Here is a 22,883-nt window from a genome sequence, read left to right as displayed (position 1 = left end):
TTAGGAACAAGGAATTATTCTTTTAGAATTATGAGGTGATCATAATGGTCGAGTCATGCATGATCAAATCCAAAAAAACCCGAAGGGGTGCGTGCATGGTATCTTATACTTTTGTACTCTTATGATTTTTAACACTTTTCAAAAAAGTGAGGGGGGGGGGGCAGTTCGTACAAAAAAGAAATTTCTACATATATAATTATTTTTTTTATTTGTTTGTTTTTTTTTTTTTTGAAAATTTGAAAAAGGGGAGGACAGACACCTTCCTCCGTGTCCCTGAAGTTGTAACATCCCTTTTGGGGGTGGGGGTGGGGGGTTAGGATGGAGGACAAGTCTTCTCTAATTTTTTTTTTTTTTTAGGAAATCGAAATTTAAAATAATAACATACTGGAAAATAAATGATGAGCGAATACCTTAATTTTTAATATTTATTTTCATTTATTTATTCATTTATTTATTTTGGTGACATGGTTATAAATTATAGATAAGGAAGGGAAGCCCCCCCCCCCCCCCCCCCCAACTTTCAAAGCATGCTATAATATTTGTACATGACACCGATTTACAGAAACTTTAAGTTGTTCAAAGAACATTGTGGACATTGGTTAAAACAATAAAAATTTTCTTACCTATCTCACCGTGTAGAATCGTACGTGATTTTGTACAAATGTACAATGTGTGATTCTATTAGTATTGGGGATGAATTTCATTATATTCTAGAATGTACACACTTTGTAAACGATAGAAAAATGTTTTTGCCCAAGAGATATTATGAAAACTCAAATATTATAAAATTTAACGAGCTCATGAATACTTTTAATGTAGAAAAACTAAAAAACTTGTCAATATTTATTAAGAAAATTTTCAAAGTCTGTTCTTCCAGAAACCAACTTTGTGATTTTAACCTTTTTTCGTCATTATTACTCCTACTGTACATGTGATCCTTGACTGTGTTCGTGTACATTTGTATATACTGATTTTGAACCTCAAATACCAGTGAACTGGTCTTGAGTGAATAAAGAATTGACCAAAAGTATTGCACGGAAGTCAGTGATTATCGAGACATGTGAGCTTGTTTTCTCTTATAGATACAGATTTTCTATTCACACGGAAAGATTTTGGACGAAAAAACTTGGAAGTTCTGCAGTAGATTTTTATTGAAATACCCTGAAAATACCCTGGCGCCTACCCCACCTGCATATTGCAGAAGTGTTTGAGATATTTCAAAGATATCTCAACTCCCATGTTACTAGAGGTAGTTTCTTGATAACCACTGTCTTCCTGCTACACAGATCACGGCCCCCTTATGTGCGATTCTACACGGTGTAACTTAAGGTGGAATAACACACCTGAGAAAAGTCACTTAAGGGTGACGTTTACTCAGAATGAAAAAAAATTCATATGATGTTAATGAAAAACCAACCATTATATGTTATAGACCTTACATGGTAGTGTTATTCTTCACTTACAAAAAAGTAGGTCAATGACCTACTTTTTGAGTTAATGGCCATTAAATATTTTTTGAAAACGTAAGAAAAATCCCAAAAAATTTTACACAATGATTGAGATTTTCTTAATTGTGAAAATAATACAAATTGCTTAACTCTTTGACAAATGAAATACAGTTTATGAATGGCAGTGACATTAAATCGATACAAAGCATTCGGTTTTCATTCACAATTTTTTTAAATATTCAAGTCCGATTTTCCTCTATCAGTGTTCAAATCCCTATCCATTTTTGATTCAATATAACAAAAAATTGAATGATGATAATGATAAAACATTTATAGTATTAAACTAAGTATATTGACTTTTCTCTGCTGGCATAAAATTTTATGAGGTCAATGACCAAAATTTTGAGATATGGTGTCTTTTATCCTTTTTAAGCATTTTCAATAATGTTTTAGTGTGTGCCATACGATTATCTAAACGAAAAAGCGAGATAAAACCAACAAAAAATATGCAAAATTAAGTTGACTAACAAATAAAATCTTAACTTTTAATATTATTGTACTACCAAAAATATTTTAGTGGAAAACAAAATATGAAAAATTTAGTCTGAATTTCCTCTGTTTTGCTAAAAGTCAAACTTTGTTTGCGCCTAATTCCACAAGATAGTAAATAAATCAAATGTTATGTCAATAATAATTCATTTATAAATACTTTTTGTGTTTAGAACAAAATTTATTAATGAAAGTGAACTTTTAACAATCCGGATTCGAGAACTCAAACCCTGAGTAAACAACGTCCTTAACTTAACAGTAAATTATTTGATTATGAAAGATATAACGATGAATTAACTGTTCATACATGTATGTCAATTAAGCGAAAATTTGCAGATTGGGGATAAAAAATGAATATCTAAAAAATTCAATTCAGTAAGTACATGTAACAACAAAAGCTTCTGCGGAATTCGAACTCGGGATGTACGGATCACAAGCCTGACACTTTCTCCACTCGGCTATGCAGTATGTTACATTTTTCGTCGGTAAAGCCATTTTAGATCTAATAAAACGAAATGTCGGTTTTGATCAGAGGTCAGCCATTTTGTGACCATGTGTTATTCTACCTTAACATTTGATTTTGTGGATCATTCTGCTATATACATGTACATAGGCTCAACAGAACTTGATGAATGAACGAGTTAATCAAAGGGACAATCATTTCATACGATTTGACGCTCATAGTGGCATATTCACATGACTGTAAAGTGAAATATTTTATTGGGTCACGAGCGATACCATCTGCATATAACGCTAAATATTGTTTATTTAAGGAATAAGGAATCATTCTTCGAGTATTAGGAGGTGATCAAATACGGAGTAATCAAATCCAATAAAGCCCAAATTGAGGGCTTTATGATACATGTCAGTAGTTTGATCAATATCGACCGTATTTGATCATGTCAGTAGTTTGATCAATATCGACCGTATTTGATCAACTCATAATATTCAAATAATGATTCGTTATTACTTATATTGATATTTCATATAATTTTCAGCAATTGTACGTACGATTAAATATCAAAATAGTCATTGAATTTGATGTACTGTATTGGTCAATACATTACAAAATCGATTCGTAGTGTAAATCCAGACAAAGACACTGGAAAATGTAAATATTTATAAGTAATGAGAAATTTTATTTTATACAATTAATCTAATATCGTCAAGTCTTGATCTTCTTCAGCATCTTCACGCATGCGCAATACACATATCCGGTCAGTTTCTGTTGTAATGGGGCCAAGTTTGAATGTAATCGTACAGTGTTTGCCCTGGACACTCCGTGTTTCCTACGTCACGGTGCCCCTTTAGTATGTAGTTCCCGATTATCTTTCCGTTCTCCATCCCACATTTGATGAGCGCTTGGGCAGCATGGATGGCGTTAGGATTCGGAAGCCTGTCCCGAAAGTCCCCGATGAAAGAGATACCTGGGAGAAAAATCCAACAAGTCTACAATCGCAACTTCTCGGGTTGTTTGAATTAAGCTGCGATTGATTTAAGTGTATTTTGTAACATCGTTAAACTTTACGTCTGGTATATATATATGCATGTCATGTATAATTATATGATTTATCAATGGTTTTTTTAAACCATGTTAACTAAAGTTTAATTAAGTGTTTTCAGTCTTATTTCTACATCCTACCCCGGCGGGTTATAAGGAATATTTACCCAGCCCCACACTGTTGTATCCGTACGTGTGAGCGCCCACCTGGTCCCAGCCACGCCCCTCGTACACGTTGCCGTCCTCGCCCACCATGAAGCTGTAGCCGATGTCCCACCACCCTACAACACAATGTTAATTATATATACGCACATGTATGAGGCAACGCTTTACTAAATTGAAATACGTTCCAATACATGGGAAATTAAATCACGGTTTGAAATAGACCTTGGATCTCAAAGATTTATATACATGTATGTAATTAAAGCATGATGTCCATGTACTTGACATATAGATAATGTGAATATTTTTACTTAACGAATTAATACTAGTAGTTAATGGGCCAAAATATATAATATTTAAAAGTTAAAGGCAGGTCGATCAAATTCGTAGGTCATAAAAAGGTAAACACCATATTTTATGCATTTGATCTGATGTGTCAGTGAAAACACAACCAAAATGTAGTAAACATTGTCAAAATTAAAAATAATATATAAAAATATGTTTTAATTATACCTCGACCGGCAGGGGGCGCTGACATGTGGAATGTTTGGTAAGAGCGTACACGCGTTGAACATTCCTGCTGCGTGGAGCATGGGCTCGTGGCTCCGTGATGAATGAACACGTATTTTGGCGTCTCTGTTAAGAGCGTCATGGCATGAGAAGGCGGCATGGCGCCCCACTCATCACGCGTGATGATTGTAGGACATCCGGGTAACTTGGGAGATGGCCTGACGGCTGTTGGGTCAAGAGAACCGGGAGTGGTCGTTGGAACTGTACCTGTGTTACCAAGGGAACAAACAAATGAATTTCTATCAGTATCCATCAATTATGATTCTAAAAAAACAATTCCTTTGACCCAACCCCCCTGCCAAATTTAACTATAACCCAGGCCTGTCACTGTTACCCCTATCATAGAATTGCACTCACATCTGGGCCAAAGCCGATTAGCAATCACGCATCAAAATTCTAAATAAATATACATAATTTACTCTTTTCTTACAAACGACACGCACAATCATACTAAACGCTGAACATTATCACAGCATCATACATTTGCACTTTGTAATGCATGTCGCCCATTATAGCTGACAAATCACACAATTTAACCTCGCACAGATATCGAATTGTAAATAAAGTTAGAAAAAAAGTTGATACAGGGTGTACATTCAGGTAGATGGAAACGACTTGGCTCGGGAGTAAGGGGAAAGCTTTTTTTTTGGGGGGGGGGGGGGGGGGGCGGGTGTAGTTCATAGTTGGGCTCACTGTCCAGCACCCGATGGAAAAGAGAACCAGTTTTAATCTGCTTCAATCGCAAATTCTCGTGTTTGCCGGAAGAGCTCACATCCGGTAAATGATTGATTGATGCCCATATGGAGGTGCTTAATTAACGTTTAAAAATGATGATACGATCATTATTAAGTGAAAAAGTTTTCATAGCAAAAAATAAGAAGTTTAAACTAAAACCAAGGCATATCGAAGAAAATAAAACATAAAGCTTACCGTCTAATTTGGTTTTAACATTCATTACCCTTTGTAACCAAAAAACAAATCATACACTGAAACCGGCGACAGGCATCCGTATTTTCTACTTTCGTTTTGAATACACTCATCCTGTTTCCCTACATTTGCGGAGCATGAGTAGGCACATGCCTCTGATGAGAAAAATATATGTAACATCAGGTGCCTGTGTATTATTTAGGTAGGTCTATATTTTTATTATGAGAAAATATATAATGTCAGGTGCCTGTGTAAGTGGGTCAGGGAAACAGAGGTATTCAAAACAAAAGTAGAAAATACGGATGCCCGTAATTCCAACACTGTCGAGATTTTTAACTGGGTACAGTAGGCCACAAATACTTGTGTTTATAGTATAGGGGTGGTCAACAAAAAAATAATAATAACAACAACAAATGACAAACGATGATTAAAATTACAAGCCTTACTGTCACAGTCCCTTGTTTCAACTGATGAGTGCGCAATCCAGGCGCTCTGAAAATGATGAAACATATTAATGTTTATTATATTGTTGATAATTAGAAAATTCGATTATTAAACTCGGGCCTTGATGGTGGTGCTAATTTTTGAGGGGACGAGAACGATTACCCCCCCCCCCCCCCTCCTCCCAAATCAAATTTTGTATTATTACATTGATAAATAAATTAGTTGATATCCCTATACATTGATTGAACTTATCACACCATTTCATTAACATATAAACACAGTAATCTTCTTCCTATGCAATTGATAAATGTCTTGCATGCGCAGGTCAAAAAAAAAAAAAACAAAAAAAACGGGGGGGGGGGGGGGGGTTCGAGGCATTTTGTTGGTAATATTACAATGTAAATTTAAGAATTTAATTTTCCAGGGGGGTCCAGACCACCCACCGGTTCCCCTCTAAATTCCCGCATGTCAGCTGATAATAAAATATTTCACTACTCCCTCGATTGCAAGAATGAAGTAACAAGACCTTTGACTTTGTGTAATTAGCTTCAATTAGCAGGAATATGTTACTTTCATTGACGGTCAATAAGATTTTGGCAAATAGAAATCAAAAACATTTGGTCGACCAAATTACATAAAACTTTTGGAACTACGTGTATTTTAAAGTCACATCATCAATTTGAATTTTTGACTCTAGTCTTTTCCGAGTTATAAAAGGTCATCGCTGATTATTGTGATCGGCTTCGGCCGATCACAGTTGTGTCCATATAAGGCATCCGGCAAATTAAACTATTTGCGCACGCATTGCGCCTTGCACTATTTTAGTTACTATACAATGACAACCTTATTTAAATTCATTAATATACATAGATTACTATAAACGTTACTCTTATCATTTTACCCTGAAAATAAAACATTTATAGGGTTACATTCATAAAGATTCAAATCACGTTTTTTTCACATATGCCTAAGAATATTAGTCGGAAGTATGATTCGCCTACTAAGTGTAAAGTTCATTCATGCCTATAGCTATTTCGGAAATCATTAAAACGGTGTTATATATATTTTACTGCATGTAGCGTATGTTATATTAACAGAGTTGACCAATGGTATTTCATGCCGATCATTCCTTTAAAAGGATTACTTGTTTATATATATATATACATGTACTGAGGATCGTAATGAGACGTCAATTTGTAACGCCCTTGTAATGGTGTTACAGGGTACATACGCTTGGACTTCAGGACCTCATTTGGGCATCGCGAAAATCTTCATAATATGCTATTACTCTTGAACCTCTTCGGACTTTGAACAATGTTGATTTGTTTTACTTTAATAAATGTTCTGACCAAAGAGCATTCGCAGTAAACCTGATCATGGTACTGGATGTGTTGCCAGGTAACGTTCGAGTGACCTAGAATCGGGAAACATTCTCCCTGCAAGGCTGTTCCTACGAATCCTGCGTCATTGTTTAAAATTTGATCTCTAGAAAGCACGCATGCGCAATCTTTGGCGTTTATTCTTTGACAAATAGTTAAAATAGCTGCAAATATTGTCCACTTCATTCTGAAATGTAAAAAAGAGTCACGCATCCTGGTAGTATGTATTTTTGCACCCACTGAAATATTGCAAGTTAAAAACTATTTTAAGGAAACATGGGACACCCCATATCGTGACGAATTTTCTATCGCAATAAACAACAAAATCAAGTACAAATGTAATATTTTAAAAAATTATTTCTTTCCCCAAAATTGTTATCTAACAACGTTAGAGCGTTGACAACGAATCTCTAAGTCATATGTTGACATTTAAAACCCGTATTTAAACCTTTCCAAAAAATTTAAAACATATTTTTTGGGCAAATATTGTAAAATTTGAAAATTCTTTACCAGTGAAAGTATTTTGTTTATCCACATTATTATCGACAGGAGTCTCATTCCAAAAAAAAAAAAAAAAACAAAAAAAAAAAAAAAAAAAAACAAAACTAGTATATCATTTTTAAAATGTCTATTTTATTTTACTGCACCTTTGATAGAAAGGAAGCATATAATTCTCATGCACCAGTCGGTCGGTCAGACCTTTACCACTCATTATCTGAACACTTTGCCAGACAAACAATTGATGCCCTCTTTAAAAAGAAGATTGACCCTATAATGACTCCAATTGATCTTCAGTTTTTGAGGTCAAAGTTCATGGTCAGACGATCCTGGACATAGAAAGATAGTGTAGTGTAGTGTAGTGTAGTGTAGTGTAGTGTAGTGTAGTGTAGTGTAGTGTAGTGTAGTGAAGTGTAGTGTAACGTAGTGTAACGTAGTGTAGTGTAGTGTATTGTAGTGTAGTGTAGCGAAGCATTATCCGTTTATTATCTGTTAATAAATTTAATAAAATAATTACATACTGTATACAGGGTTATTTTCGCCCCGTGTTATTTTCGCCCGACTTCACTTGAAAACGGCTTCACCCGCTCAGACATAGGTTTGGTCAAAGAGAGATAATTTAAGACCTGGTAATTTGCCGAGTCTTAAATTCGCCCGCTGACAACGAGGGCGAAAGGGGCGAAAATAAAACGAGGGCGAATATTTCCCTGTATACAGTATACTGTTAAAGATTATGATCAATTTATCTTGCACGATTGAAAATTCCTCTCGGTTGTATAAGATAAGTTTTTATCAGTCTACATGTTCAATGACCGAATTAACGCTTGTACAGGGCACTTTGTGTGGCAAAGACTGTCTGACATCTATGCTATAATAGATGACCCATTTACGTCTTCATATAATTGTACATGAAAGTCGTAAACATAGAACGTAGCGTCTACGATACGTCTACGTATATACATGTACTAGTATATGTACACTCCTGAGGTTGATTAAATTATTGGAAAACAGGAATTTAGATGAAAAATCTATTTAATACTTTAAAGGTATAAATATTTAGATGGAAAATCTAAAGACTTTAAGAAGGCATGATGGTCAACAAATTCACTATAGATCTGCCTAAAATTTAAAGATATGATTTGTTTAGCTATCAACTGTTACTGTGGAATCTTTAAATTTCGTGGTGGCTCAATTTTCGTAGAATTCGAGGGTACCTCTAATACACGAATTAACATCATTCACGAATGAATAAATCAGAGTAATAAAAAACATATTTCCTGTTGAAGGTATAAGAGAATGCAAAAAATTACGTCCCCACGAACCTGTAAAATTTAAGAAAATTGGATGAAATTAAATGATTCCACAGTATTTAATCAAGAACAAGTTCATATATCTTACCGTTTAAATTAGGGTATTTTCATATATTTTGAAATAGAGCTCTACTATGGGCGGCGGATAGAGGAAAAAAGGACGTTAATCCAAAACGAACAACTTAGTTTTAAAAAAACATGCATACGAAACAGACCTGCTTAAAACAAAACCAACAGACACTGATGCAAAACAAACGATCACCGATGCAAAGTAAAACCAACAGTAATGCACTGAAATAACGCTAGTTGACATGCAAGAAAGAAAGAGAAAATACTTACTTTTTTTATTTATAACGTGTCCTATATATTTATGTTCTTATCAATAAGTTCCCACTTCTAACAAGTGGATATATACTGAGTACATTTTATACGGGGGCAAGTTCCTGCAAATAGTACCATCAAAATTTTTCCCAAGAAACTATCACATTATATAAATAGTGCCTGTTTGGGAGGGTAACAGTTGAAATTGACACCCCGAGAAAACCATTGTCAACCGACGCGAAGCGGAGTTTGACAATGGTTTTCGAGGGGTGTCAATTTCAACTGTTATCCTCCCAAACAGGCACTATTTATTTTGTTATACTGAATGTCTTAATTTTTAAGAAAATTTTACTGCTTTTAAAGTAGATCCAGTGTTCTGTGACGTCATACTTTATTATAAAACTTTGAATTCTTTAAAATTTGTGCAAGATGGTTTTATTTATTTTATGTGAACATAATCTCATGGATGCAATTAGAAATATTGTTAAGTTCAAGATATTTTTGCAGCTTAATTTTATCCAAAATTTCCAATTTTTTATACGTTTTATCTATGCTAAGGGGAAATAACTCTTTTTCTGACTGTTCTCTCAGTTGTATGTCTAAATGCTATAAATTTTCTTATCCCAACAATTAATTTTAAAATGTTTTTGTAGTTTTACTTTCCTGACACAGTTGACAATAAAATTAAACAAGATAAACAAATTTCTGCCTACAAGTATTTTACTTTTAACAAAAAAAGTACGGTTTTCTGATGCTAAATTATGCTTTAGTTCATGTTTATCTGACATCTCAAAAAGTGTGATGACATGTTTGACATGTGATGACATGTTTTTTCTTATAATTGATGAAATTTAAGTCTATTAAACTGAAATCAGTTCTGTTTTTCAACTTTCATCAGAGGGTTTTACGAGTATGGAGTTACCTTAAATAGGAATAACGTGAATTCTACAGCGAACCGTACGCGCATAATTTTCGCGCATGTAACATTTTTTATTGTTATACTTTCATGTTAAATACTGAAATCTGATTGGTTAAGACGCATTTAATAATATTTTCTATTACCCTCAGCGTTAGCAACGCACTTAGCAACGGGTAACATTAAAAAATGTTACATGCGCGAAAATTATGCGCGTACGGTTCGCTGTAGAATTCACGTTATTCCTATTTAAAAGCAGTAAAATTTTCTTAAAAATTAAGACATTCAGTATAACAAAATAAATAGTGCCTGTTAGGGAGGATAACAGTTGAAATTGACACCCCTCGAAAACCATTGTCAAACTCCGCTTCGCGTCGGTTGACAATGGTTTTCTCGGGGTGTCAATTTCAACTGTTACCCTCCCAAACAGGCACTATTTATATAATGTTACCCGTTGCTAAGTGCGTTGCTAACGCTGAGGGTAATAGAAAATATTATTAACTGCGTCTTAACCAATCAGATTTCAGTATTTAACATGAAAGTATAACAATAAAAAAATACTGTACTCTGAACTGATTTGGTTGGTGGGTGTATTTGATTGCATGGGTGAGTGGGAGGTCGTTACTTACATTTAACAGTTCTGCAAGGTAAGGCCCTTTGCTGTTAAATGACATCGATTGTCTTTCCGTCTTGGAACTATCAAAATGCAATTTTTCCCGATCTACAAGCAACTCAACATGAGAATTTCATTAGAATATTTGGTGATGAACTTTTGGTCAAAATCATCAACATATTATTATATCAGTGGGACAGTTCAAAGTCATCTATGATGGGAATTGAATGTTTGAATGAATGATGAATTTTTGGTCAAAATCATTAAAGGTACATTTCAAGGTCATTTTTAAAGTTCAAGGTCAATTTAAACGAGGTGGATAACTTGTTCCCTGTTTACCACAATACATAAACACATTCTTTGGCTGTGGGTGTCAAAACGTCTGCGAATATCGGACTTGGAGAGAGGTTCTTAATATACAATGTTATATATTCGAATATAGCCACATGCCTCTTTCTTAAAGAATAAACAATTAACATCATGGTCAAAGCAAATCTTGTAGATATCCAAGAGTTTAATCACGAAGCCTAAACTGTGTTTAACTTTTCTTATCTGCTTGATGTAGAAGCAAAATGATTTGATTTATCATTTTCTATATTCAGATAATAACAAAAGACAAACACAACAAAGAACTGTTATAAATCGATTCATTATGGCAATGTTCTCTTCCATATTATAGAACCACTGTGTCTTATCATGAGAACCAGGCCGACCTTTTCGAGTTTAGTGATTATAAAGGTGAGTATAACATTATAGTGTGTTATCTAGGTCAAAGGCTTTTGTATACTTAACTTAAGAATCTATACAAAAAGGTGTCCATTATCCTAAAAACAATACATGTATCTTCCCGTGTGCGGATCCAGAAATATTTACCAGGGGGAAGTCCAAATAATAATTTTGTTTGCAGAAGGGTGTGGTTGGGTCAATTTTTGGTGCCTTAACGATGCTGATTAAATAAGGTATAAATTTCCAGGAGGAGAGGGATTTCGAATACCTAGTCTCCCCTCTCCATCCTCTAGGTTTGCACCCCCCCCCAAAAAAAATATAAATAGGCCAACGACCCACCTTTTGAGTAAATGGTCTTTGGATATATTTTGAATGATATAAAAAAAATCCTCAAAACTTTACACAACGATGTTTTAAATTGTAAAAATGATGAAAAAAATTAACCCTTTAAGAAAATGAAATACAGTTAATGAAGGACAGTGTATATAAAAAGATACAAATAATTAACTTTTTATAAAAATTCAAAAAAAAATTCCACTCGCAATTTCCTCTATCAATTCTCCAAACTCTACCCTACTTTTGATTCAATTTAACAAAATATGCACTGAATGACACCAAAAAAAAACTTGCTGGAAAAGAAATGTATTATAGCATCATAGATACTATTTGAGAATCTTGTGTAGGAGCATTTAAGATATAGATAGATACTAGCAGATAGATGCATGTAGATAGATAGATAGATAGATAGATAGATAGATAGATAGATAGATAGATAGATAGATAGATAGATATATTAATTAAAGGCTTAATTAAGGGGGCATATGTAACAATTAATTACTTTAAAAATTACATTTTCATCTGAATTAATTAAATAAAATAAAGTACTGGGACAGAAGCTCAATTCATATTTATTCTTCTGAAAGCTAACAAATATTTTATTTGTCCCACATTTTAACTGGAAACAGAATAACAGACTATAGCCTATCTGTCATTAAATTCGTTTGTGCTCCACCTGTACCCAATTCCCACTTAGCCAACACAAATCTACCTGTATTTAACATGTATATTTCAAAATATTGGCGAAGTTGGAAGACACCACGAAAATAATATATATGTTGTAGCAGACATCTCAATGTTGATGTATTACAATTTTTTTTTAAATCGTTGACAAATAATTTTACACTGCAACGTCATGTTCCCCCTTAATATGAATATATAAAAATCATTGATTTCCACGCTTTTTGATATCTTAGTTGATAAGGCAATAAATCACAAATTAATAATAAACTAATGTAAGCACCCGATGCACGAAATTATTGTTCGTTCATGGATCTCTCCATTAGTCTTCTGTGCTTGATAGACACACACTATTTGATGAAAAAAAAATCATAGACTTCTTTCAATTTGAATAGCTAGCAAGAAAAGCTTTCATACAAACGAAGTTTTCCTTTTCCATAAGAGAGAATGTTTTGAATTTTTTTCTGTAACTTAACATTGATTAATTTTTTCATTTAAAGTTTTTATGGAAATCATACAGTGATGCATCTTCCTTCTCACAAATTTCGAGTCATTTTGTGTTCTAAACAGATATTCGGTCAATTATAAAGTACTAATGTCTGGTTGTACCTCATTTTTCTACTTTAACTAATATATTATTGCTCTGGTTTGATTTTAAATGTATTACCGTATATGATTTGCATAAAAGAATTTAAATGAAAAACATTGTTAAAAAAAGATGTGCATCTATACATGTATCTGATGTTTTGATCTGAAGAACTATTATTAAAGATTTTCTTCCGAGCTAGTCAAAGGAAAACTATTCTATGATTTATATTTTTTATTAAACACTGTGTCACCTTCAAGCACATTCAACTTATGGACAGGTCCAGGAATGAAGAATACCCCCTTGTTTCGGGTGCTAACATTTGTTCATTAGGCCTAAAAAAAAATAGGTTTGTTTCCGCTTTCCCGACCGACCCTAACTTAAACCCGCCGACCCAAAATTTTTTTTCGAGTTTTTTCGTAAATTTCCGTTTTTATCCGTTTTTTGTTAAAATTTCGTTTTTATCCGATTTAAAAATTTATTGTGTCCTCCAAATTTAAGTCGTAAAAACGCTTATAGAACTTATTGAGATGTCATCAGTGTTGTGTAGATGTTTGTTATTTACAAATGGCAGCACATGTCGTGCTAGTTGAGCTCGAAAAATGTTCCCACCAGCCGGGGAAAAAGTTCATCACATCATTTAAATAATGACAACAAATACTTGGGGTTTTTTTTATCTTACCCAGTTTAATAGATAAATGGTTTAATATGCACAATTGAACAGATGGAGAGGGAAAAAAAAAAGATTAAAAAAAAAAAAAAAGCCGACCGACCGACCCTAATTTTTTTCAGCCTGAAAGCGGAAACAAACCTATTTTTTTTTTAGGCCTTATTAATTAGTATTTCAATGCCTTGAGATATCAGAAAGCATTGTTATTAATGATTTTTGTATATTTATATAAAATGTATGAGATGTACTTTATAAATCAGGCTTTAAAAGAAGCACAAGCAAAAAGAAATCGCTCTGCTCCGCCCATTCTTCATGGCGAAGATTTTGCTTCATATGCTATAACTATTACAAAAGCAACAATAAAAGCGGTTTTCTCTCTTCGGTTATTGTTAATGTGTCGAAAAATATGCACTGTCTTAAAAAATAAACTGTCTTAAAAACATCGCTGATATCTCATAGTAAGGAAGATATTTGTGTTTGCAAGAAAAATAGGGAAATTTATCACGTGATGAGTACAAAAGATGACCAAAAATTTGTGGGATCTTAATAAAAAAAATAAACTGTATGAAACGTGCAAGAATTCATTGAGAAAAATAATTTTAGAACATAACCAAGTTATTCAGCCAATCAAATGTCCCGAATTCCTGCTAAGAATGCAGTCTTCGTGTTGAAGAATTTTTTTTCTCGAACAATGAGGAGTTTTTGATTGGTTAAAACTTTGAAAAGGGGGGTTTCGGAAACTCTTCGTTGCGTGACTTTATGTATACCCACCCCTCCACACACAAATCAATGAAAAGCTGCGCGTGTACTATTTTAAATCACACTGAATTTTTGCAAGATTTACATTTTTTTTTTCTTCACATGTTCCGTCACATGATAAATTTCCTGCATCTTCTCTCAAACACAGTCTTTGTCTTAGCTATGTTTAAAAAACTGTGCATAGTTTCGACGCATTGATATTTACTGAAGAGAGAAAACGGCTTTTACATTTATTTGGTTACCATGTACAGATTTAAGGTACTAGTATATTTTTAATCTTACTAGACTTTGACCCTTGCATGCACGGATTGATGTTGTATATTGGACATTTACGAAATAGATACATCGATACACCGTATTGTTGACAATTACATAACAATCTAACTGTGTCTTAGGAAAGGCCCTCACCATGAACAGTTAGAATGCCTCCCATATTCCCGTAATGTGACAGAAATTGCAGAATCGCCCAAAATCGATTTTGGAGAAAATTAATGAATTTGCATTGAAAATAACAGTCAAATGAACCACAATGAACCATATTGAGACTGACTGTAAATACCTTTCATTTAAAATTTTTATCCGTATAATGTAAAAATTCAACACTTTTTCAATAACGTACACGTATTCTCTTTGCTACAGAGACGATACACGGAACGCATTCTATCGTAAAACCGGGTCCTTAGGACATCAATATAATTTTAACGATAAAACATTGTATATTATTATATTTTCACTCACCTAAGAAATATATTGTGAATTTTATGCATGAAATTAATTTTTTTTTGCCACCACGAACACAAAAGGAAGTTCTAAGTAGATATGTATATTTGTTATTTCATAATTTCTCTCATAAGAAATCATAATTATATATGAACAGAATATATAGCAATTAAATTTTCAATGAAAATTTACAAGTATTTGTATTATCGTTTCTGAGTTTATTAATGCAAATATGATATTGTCATGTGGAAACATAAACTAAAGATCCCGTTAGCGTGAATGTATTGCGCACGCACTAGATTGTAAAATCCAAAAACTCCAGATGATTTCCTGGATTTTTTGAAAAATGTTCACGGATTATCAATAAGCGAAGCCTAATTGAGAAAAATAAAATAAAAAAATTCGTAATCTTCAAGTACCAATGATGTTTAAAATATATGAAACCAAAGGCAGTACTCTTCCGATTTATCGGTATTAAAGCCCAAAAATTCGAGTCTATCATTTTAGTATAGTAGTATACTAGTAGATGTATAGATTTAACAAATTAACACAATTTGAATAACCCATTTAATTAAAACCAATAACTTTTAAATCATTTTCACTCTTGGTTAAAAGTCCACGTTAAAATACGCGTGTTCGATTTTCACGTAAATAAATACATCGGGCTTCATGCATGTCAATTGAGGCACGGTAATATTTGAACACGATAGGGGGCGGTGTATTTTCCTCAAATCTTTGATTTAATTGGCTTGGGTTCTGTTCTAAGACAGTAAGATCATATGAAGATAAATCTTCGTCATGAAGAATGGGCTATGCTTCCCTTCGCTCCGCCCATTATTCATGACGAAGATTTCTCTTCATATGATCTTACTATTACGCATATTTCACAGCTTACTTTTCTTTCTGTTGGGGAGGGGGGGGGGGGGTACATGTATATACATGTATATATACATAAAGTCACACAATGAAGAATTTTCGACATCCCTTCATCAAAGTTTCAACCAATCAAAAACTTTTCAGTATTCGAGATAAAGAGAAATTCTTCACCATGAAGAATTATTTCTTTGCGAGAATAGGGGACATTTGATTGGCTGAATAACTAGGTTATGTTATAAACACTTCAAATCTTTGGTTAGGAATTTCCTCTGTTTTCTTTACAGGGTTGGTCGTCCAATTACTATCGTTAGAACATTTTGCGTTCATCTTTATCTTTGTCTTGAAGATAAAAAAAAATAGTTATTAAAGATAGGTTAGAGGCTTTCATTTTCGCTTCCAAAAATTGATGATTCTATATATAATTATTTTTTTTCGTTTATATTTAAGGAATAAGGAATCATTTCCGAAGGGCTTTATGATAGATTTAATCACGCCCCGACCGAAAGTATCACTTCATAATATTTAAAGAATGATTCATTTTAATCTCGTAATAACGAGCTAATCATCTTGTTGTTGACTTCAAACAAATAGTATTGCATTTTAGTTCAACACTTTCACAACAACTCTTTACAACCACTGTCAGTTGGTTTGGTCTCTTTTACGTTTTATTGGCTAATCTACCGGAGTGGCGAGAGGTCAGACTAAGACGTAATCTTGCCTGTAAGGAGGTTTATTACCGGGCACAAGAAGGCGGTGATTTATATGAAATGAAAGAAAACAGTATATATTGAACGTCTAGATCAACTATCACTTTGTCTATGCAACACAGATATAGTCAGATAGAGCGTGTAATTAAATAACACCAATTATGAAAAAAAGAACAATTATTCCTTTTAAAGGAATGATCGGCATTAATGATATATTGATAGCTAGAAGCAATCAACATGATCAGTTTGATATAAAATAATAAAAAAAGTTATGTATTTTTACAAAATATAGAATATTTTGAATCTGTACACCATAATTTCATCATTATAAACCGTCAACAAATTTTATTTTGAAATAAATTTGGGGAAAGCCGTTCGTAAACTTCTTGTCTAGTTTCTTCTTCTTCTTCTTCTTCTTCTTCTTCAGAATACTGAGTAGGGCTCTTCAAAGAGCATTAACACGTATACAGAGTAAGAAAGAGTTGTATTAAAATAATTTAATGCGACTGAAAAACATTGAATGCCATTATAACTTGCTATTGAGGTCGCATTATAACGTAACCTTGTTTATAAATCAAGCTGTCTTACTAGCTACTATTATGCCACATAAATAGATCGAGGTCAGTTCATGGAGCATCTTCTTATGATTGAGGTCAGTTCATCGAGGTCAGCTGCATTACTGAATGACTCTTTCGATCTAAATTCTTAGGCGTGAGACAAAATGTGCATTCTTGAACTTTAAGTTTTGTTTTTTTTATTTATGTTCGTCTTTTTTTTTGGGGGGGGGGGGGGGGGTATTGAACTGTATTTTATGTATGTTTGCATCTCTTAAGGTAAATGAATTGAAATAAAACTAAGTAAAATGTTATATAAATACTAAACCAAACTTCATTTTTTTTATTAGAACTATATTAGAACTACTTATGCAAGCGGAATGTGTGAGCACGTGGAAGCATTTGCCGGATGCCTCATATGGACACAACAGTGATCGGCCAAAGCCGATCACAAAAAAGTAAGCTGTCTTAGTAAAACAAATGATGTATTTTCTTTCATTTCAATCATTTTCAACAATACGCGGATACATGTCTGTGAGTGGATTTCTTCTTTTTTTCAATTCAAACATTTTTGTTCAGAAAAAAAAATAGTTTGCGGCCGTGCATTTGATGCATGCGTGAATATTTGTGCTTGTATGCATTATGTTAATATTGGAAGAACGTTGGAAGGTTTAGCTATTTTTAATCAATATAGAGTACATTTTTATAGCAAAATGATCCTTATTTTTATTTTATTTACTCTACCGCAATATTAAAAATTATAAATTGTTTGCTAGTTAATTATTAACGTGTTTGTTAACTGAAGAGAAGGGGTAGATGCATTAGTTTTTGGAAAAAAATATATTATTACTTTAAATAAAAACGTTGATCAGGCATGGGTTCGATTACAATAAAAAGTGATCGATTAATAATTGATCACTTATGGAATTTGTTTAATCGATAACAAATCAATTATAGTAATCTTTTATTCAAATAATAATCTATTTATTTATAATTCGTTTAAAATAAATTACATGTACTGGACCTGCTGGCACAGTGCGTCATTTGCGCGAGAGTACTCTTGAAGAAGCAACACTTTTATTTTGAGTATAAATATATATACACAGGCCTCCAGCCCCCCCCCCCCCCCCAAAAAAAAAGACGAACATAAATAAAAAAACAAAACTTAAAAAACCAAAAAGGTAAACTCGATGGTTTTTCTTTAATTGGTCTTTTATTTTTCATGGAATTTCACAAAAAAAGGTATTTTGTTATTATTTGGTGATGCTCGAATTTCGAAATAGATAGTGAACACCAGCGCTTTATAATTAGGATTGTTTTGATTGACCACTCGTTTTGGTCCTGCATACGGTAAGGGATTCCCATCGTCAGTCACCCACGGTGACGATACAGAAGTTATTGATCCCTGTACAGCAGCTAATGATATATCCCCTTCACCTAGTAGAAAACAAGTTTCTTTAGGATATGCTTTTCAAGAAATAGCTATACTAAAAGTATTAAGATCATCTGAAATTTAACGACAGTATTTAATCATGCTTGCTTTACATGGTAATCAATCAATTTGAGTTTCAAAATGCATAACTGAAAAACTTTTTATAGAAAATGAAATGATCTTAATTAAAGAAATATTACTCTTATTTAATAATTTTGTCTTCTATTCTAGTCTTTGCCTATTAACAAATGCATTTACGGAGTACTGCTTGTGGTGCTTTAGCCTCTGCCTCAGAGTTGATCAACAATAGCCGACCGCCATCTTTTGCACAGTATTTACTTGCATCGGTATGCGAGAGAGGAGCGTCTTGTTTGAAACTTAACAACAGTTATGACAAAAAAATTCTGTGTTTATTAAATAAAGTAAACACGTCAATATAGACAATATTTAACAAGACACATCGGGTTCCATTATAAATACCGTCACGGGAAAAAAAGATTCAAATCCCAAGATTTCAATATGAATTCGCATCCATAAACCCTTCATAACCAACAAAATCTCCTTTAACAAAAAAGTTGAGATTATTTGTTTATATTTTTTATTTTAATATTTTTTTTTCAATATTTTTACACATTTATTCATACTTTGGTCTCAAACATTGTACAAAGAACGACAATAAGGCCAGAGAATGGTTTTATGAAATATTATCACTTGACCGACCCGTATTAATCTTCCATCATAATTAATTATTATCTGATTAGTCGTTGATTAAGTGAACTGTCGTCTTAAAATCACTAACAACTCAAAAAAAGACACGGTTGACATTCCAGCATCAAACGGCATGTTTTATCACCTCGATTGTTACAAATGTAAACTTGCCTTATAATCACAATTCATACAAACACATTTTTCAAAAACATAATATACATCATTTATCATTTTTGACACAAACTGTTTGTCAATTTAACATCCATGACAAATTAAACAAGAAAAGAGTAACTGCTGTATTTTCAACAATAAAACGGCAATCGTGATTTTGTAAGGGTCTGAGAGTCTCTCGTCATAGATCCGTTATGAAGTCATTATTGGATTGGTACTAGTATTTCGAAGCTCAAATGTTGATATACAGCAACCATTCAGAGTTTATATGGAATGCAATATAAAGATATTATGCATATATTTTATATGCTGGTTTTAGAGAAGCTAGGCATTCTAGATTAATTTCATTCATCAAAAACGCTGGAGATACCCCCCCCCCCCACCCCAAAACCTCAGAGATTTATTACTGATTTCCTTCATATTTCCTTAAAAAGACAGTCATAAACACGAATTTTCACAATAATTATTATTTTAAATTATGCCCCGGTACTCCTTACAAAACTAACCTCTTGTAATAAAACATTACTAGAAGAATTCATACCTTAAATTTGAAAAAAAAACCCCCAAAACTGTAGGCCACTTTCATTTACATGAACTATAGACCTTGACCTCAACTTAATTTTTTTAAATTACTTAATTACAACTCAATCATCATAGTCTAACGCTATTGATAAACAATGCACTGCTAAATGTCATTACATTGCATTAATTCGTAGTCTTGTGGCAAGTTCTATTTCAAAAAATGATTTTTGTTTAAGTGACTGTTGAAATGAAAACCGGACAGCCTGGATGTTGCCCGTGATCTGATGACAGATCCCCAGGATATCCCAAGAAATATCCAAAGCGTTCTATGTACAAAGACATCTTTGTCGCAATTTACTAGGGCCTGGATATTATCTAGAGCCGCCTGTGATCTCAATGTGTCATTATGTCTACAACTTAAAAACTCTAGCATGCTTAAAAGAATACAAGGCGGAATTTCAATACAAGGTCGCTTGCCCAAGTAACTAAACTGCTGTTGCACAGCAATTCCGTAATATTACAAATCTTATTATTAAGCAGAACATTGCTTGTTATTGCATGTCTCATTTTTGTAGACCAAGGCCGGCCACTTACAGTCTCAATATACGCCCAACATTGTCCGTTTCCTCTATACAAGACTGACATGTGAAATGTTTATCATCTGGATTAGTTAACATATTGTTCTTTTCCCTTGTTGTCACAACTAATTGTTCTTGTTATTAATTAACGTGATTGATGGTCAATGCGATTCTTGATCATTTAAGTTTTGAATTCTCTCTCTGGTAGCAAGTTGTATTAAAGAAAATGGATTTTGTTTAAGTGACTGCTGAAATGAAAACCGGGCATCCTGGATGTTGCCATTGATCTCTTGACAGATCCCAAGAATCTCCCACGACATATCCATACCTTGGTTAACCCCAAAACCCCCTTCCTCGTGCTGTATAAGAGCAGTTATATTATCAAGAGCCGCTTGTGCTCTTGATGTGTCGTTATGTCTACAGATTAAAAACTCTAGCATATTTGACAGAATGAATGGTGATATGGGGATCCAACCGCTGTTGGTCCGATAACTAGACTCCTGTTCCAGCAGCAATTCAGTAATATAACAAATCCGATCGTTAAGCAGAACATTGCCTACTATTGCTTGTCTCATTTTTGTAAACCAAGGTTGTCCTCCTACAGCCTCAATATACGCCCAACATTGTCCGTTTCCTCTATACAAGACATATGGTTGTGACATCTTGACTTTTGATATATCTATTATAGATAAAGCTTCCTGGTATCTGAATGTTTTGTAATAGAACATTGCAATGTACAGAATGTCCGACACATATCCAAATTTCATTGATAATCTAAGCAAGTTGAGTGCGTTTCTGTCTCTGATATATGTATTTTTGTTGTCATTTTTATCAATGTATTTGTCATGTAGTACAAAAGCAGTATATTGAAGGACTGTGGCTGTAAGCTTTTGTAACATAATAATCGTATAACTATTCAGAGGTAAACAAATCAACTGTTCTATTACGAGGAGGGCTAGTGCACAGTCTTGTAGGTTTGTTACACTCAAACCATCTGTTTGATTTATTTCTATAGATAATTTAAAATCAAACTCAGAGCCCAAATTGCAATTGCAAGAAATTATAGGCCGCCTGCCGGGAAAAATAAAGCCTTGAAGGAGATAGTGTCTCATCGATGAAATGTGTAGCAGCAGAAATAAACCTTTCTCATACAAATGATACAGTCTTCTGAATAGATTTTTCTGGTCTCTACCATATATACGGCTTAAGAATAAGTTATTTTTTGGAATAAAAAAATTAGGGCAAACCCCCTCATACACCCATTTCAAAACAAGTTTAAAGCAGATCCAGAATCCGGCTAATATATTTTCTGGACACCACTGAGATAGCATGTTTTGTTGTATGGCCCAGAAAATGGCTGTTTTCATGTGATATGAACACAGCAGTTTCTCTTCATCGCTAAAGCCAGCATTTATCACTTCATTTAGGAACAATTTCAGCAAGCCATAAGTTAAAAATTGCGTATGATTCATTGAATAGACAAGTTTGTTTTCTGCCTGAGAAAAAGATATCCTCCACTCGATATCTGCGTGGTTTCCTGCTTTGTGTCCTATTGCAACAAAATGACAACCATTTCTGACAATGTCGTCAGTGACATGCTGTTGTGGCCATGAGTGGCATCTGTCTATCCATGAGGAGGCTGCGGGAGGCCAGAAATCACTGACATGACAATGGGCAAAGTCGTACGTCGTATTTGCGATATGCGTACTTCTACATGGTCCATGTATTGTAGAATTAGGTGAACAGGAACATTCCATTTCTCTGAATTTAGAACTTGATATATACAACACTCCATTTATCCTTACATAAGCAGAATGTTCCGATATGTTTTCCAATGGCAACCAAAGTAAAGCAAATCCAGGTGGACTCTCAGAAGTGTTACATAAAATCAGAATTTGTCTGTGTAAATTGTACATCTCGGAGTGGGACATATCCCAGATAACACGGCTATTACGGTGTATTAACATTATGTCTGTGTCTGATTCACTTAATCGGAACCCTTCTTTTCTACTACCACTATACATCATTTTGGACACACTCCTTCTATTCAGACGAATTTCCAGGAACTCACTAATGTCCAAAATTTCCCTTCTATAGCTTACTTCTTCTGGGGTCCCTATCTCGTGACACATCCCGAGATACACTAACTCAGACAAAGACTGGACAGCCATTTTACTAAAAAGAATATTTGTGAGTGATTCATTTTGTGTCGTTTTAAA

General features: G+C 33.6%; 1 protein-coding gene across 3 annotated transcripts; it reads right to left on the bottom strand.

Moving 5' to 3' along the window:
• Nucleotides 1-3,102: 3,102 nt before the first annotated feature.
• Nucleotides 3,103-9,214, bottom strand: LOC105322522 (peptidoglycan recognition protein). 3 transcript variants are annotated; one of them, XM_066073690.1, is made up of 6 exons: nucleotides 9,128-9,214; nucleotides 6,972-7,167; nucleotides 5,604-5,649; nucleotides 4,174-4,437; nucleotides 3,666-3,779; nucleotides 3,103-3,424 (listed from the first exon to the last, which is right to left on the bottom strand). In XM_066073690.1, the coding sequence occupies exons 2-6, from the start codon at nucleotides 7,164-7,166 to the stop codon at nucleotides 3,216-3,218; spliced, it is 828 nt and encodes a 275-aa protein (XP_065929762.1). In that variant the 5' UTR covers nucleotide 7,167; nucleotides 9,128-9,214; the 3' UTR covers nucleotides 3,103-3,215. The 3 variants fall into 3 exon arrangements, with proteins under 3 accessions (XP_065929762.1, XP_065929761.1, XP_034310518.2); XM_066073689.1 differs by lacking the exon at nucleotides 9,128-9,214 and adding an exon at nucleotides 7,628-7,707; XM_034454627.2 differs by lacking the exons at nucleotides 5,604-5,649; nucleotides 6,972-7,167; nucleotides 9,128-9,214 and adding an exon at nucleotides 5,161-5,310.
• Nucleotides 9,215-22,883: the final 13,669 nt, after the last annotated feature.

This window comes from Magallana gigas, chromosome 10 (genome assembly GCF_963853765.1).
Source record: "Magallana gigas chromosome 10, xbMagGiga1.1, whole genome shotgun sequence".
Taxonomy (NCBI): domain Eukaryota; kingdom Metazoa; phylum Mollusca; class Bivalvia; order Ostreida; family Ostreidae; genus Magallana; species Magallana gigas.
Note: the sequence above shows the minus strand (reverse complement) of the source record. Positions and strands in the feature narration are given on the sequence as shown.

Excerpts from the sequence above, each read along its gene's own strand:
- LOC105322522 (XM_066073689.1), bottom strand. The coding sequence starts at position 7,692 with ATGAGTGGTAAAGGTCTGACCGACCGACTGGTGCATGAGAATTATATG. Across the intron at positions 7,168-7,627 it reads ATGCTTCCTTTCTATCAAAG|AATGAAGTGGACAATATTTG; the intron begins GTGCAGTAAAAT and ends TTTACATTTCAG. Across the intron at positions 5,650-6,971 it reads ACATCCAGTACCATGATCAG|AGCGCCTGGATTGCGCACTC; the intron begins GTTTACTGCGAA and ends CATCATTTTCAG.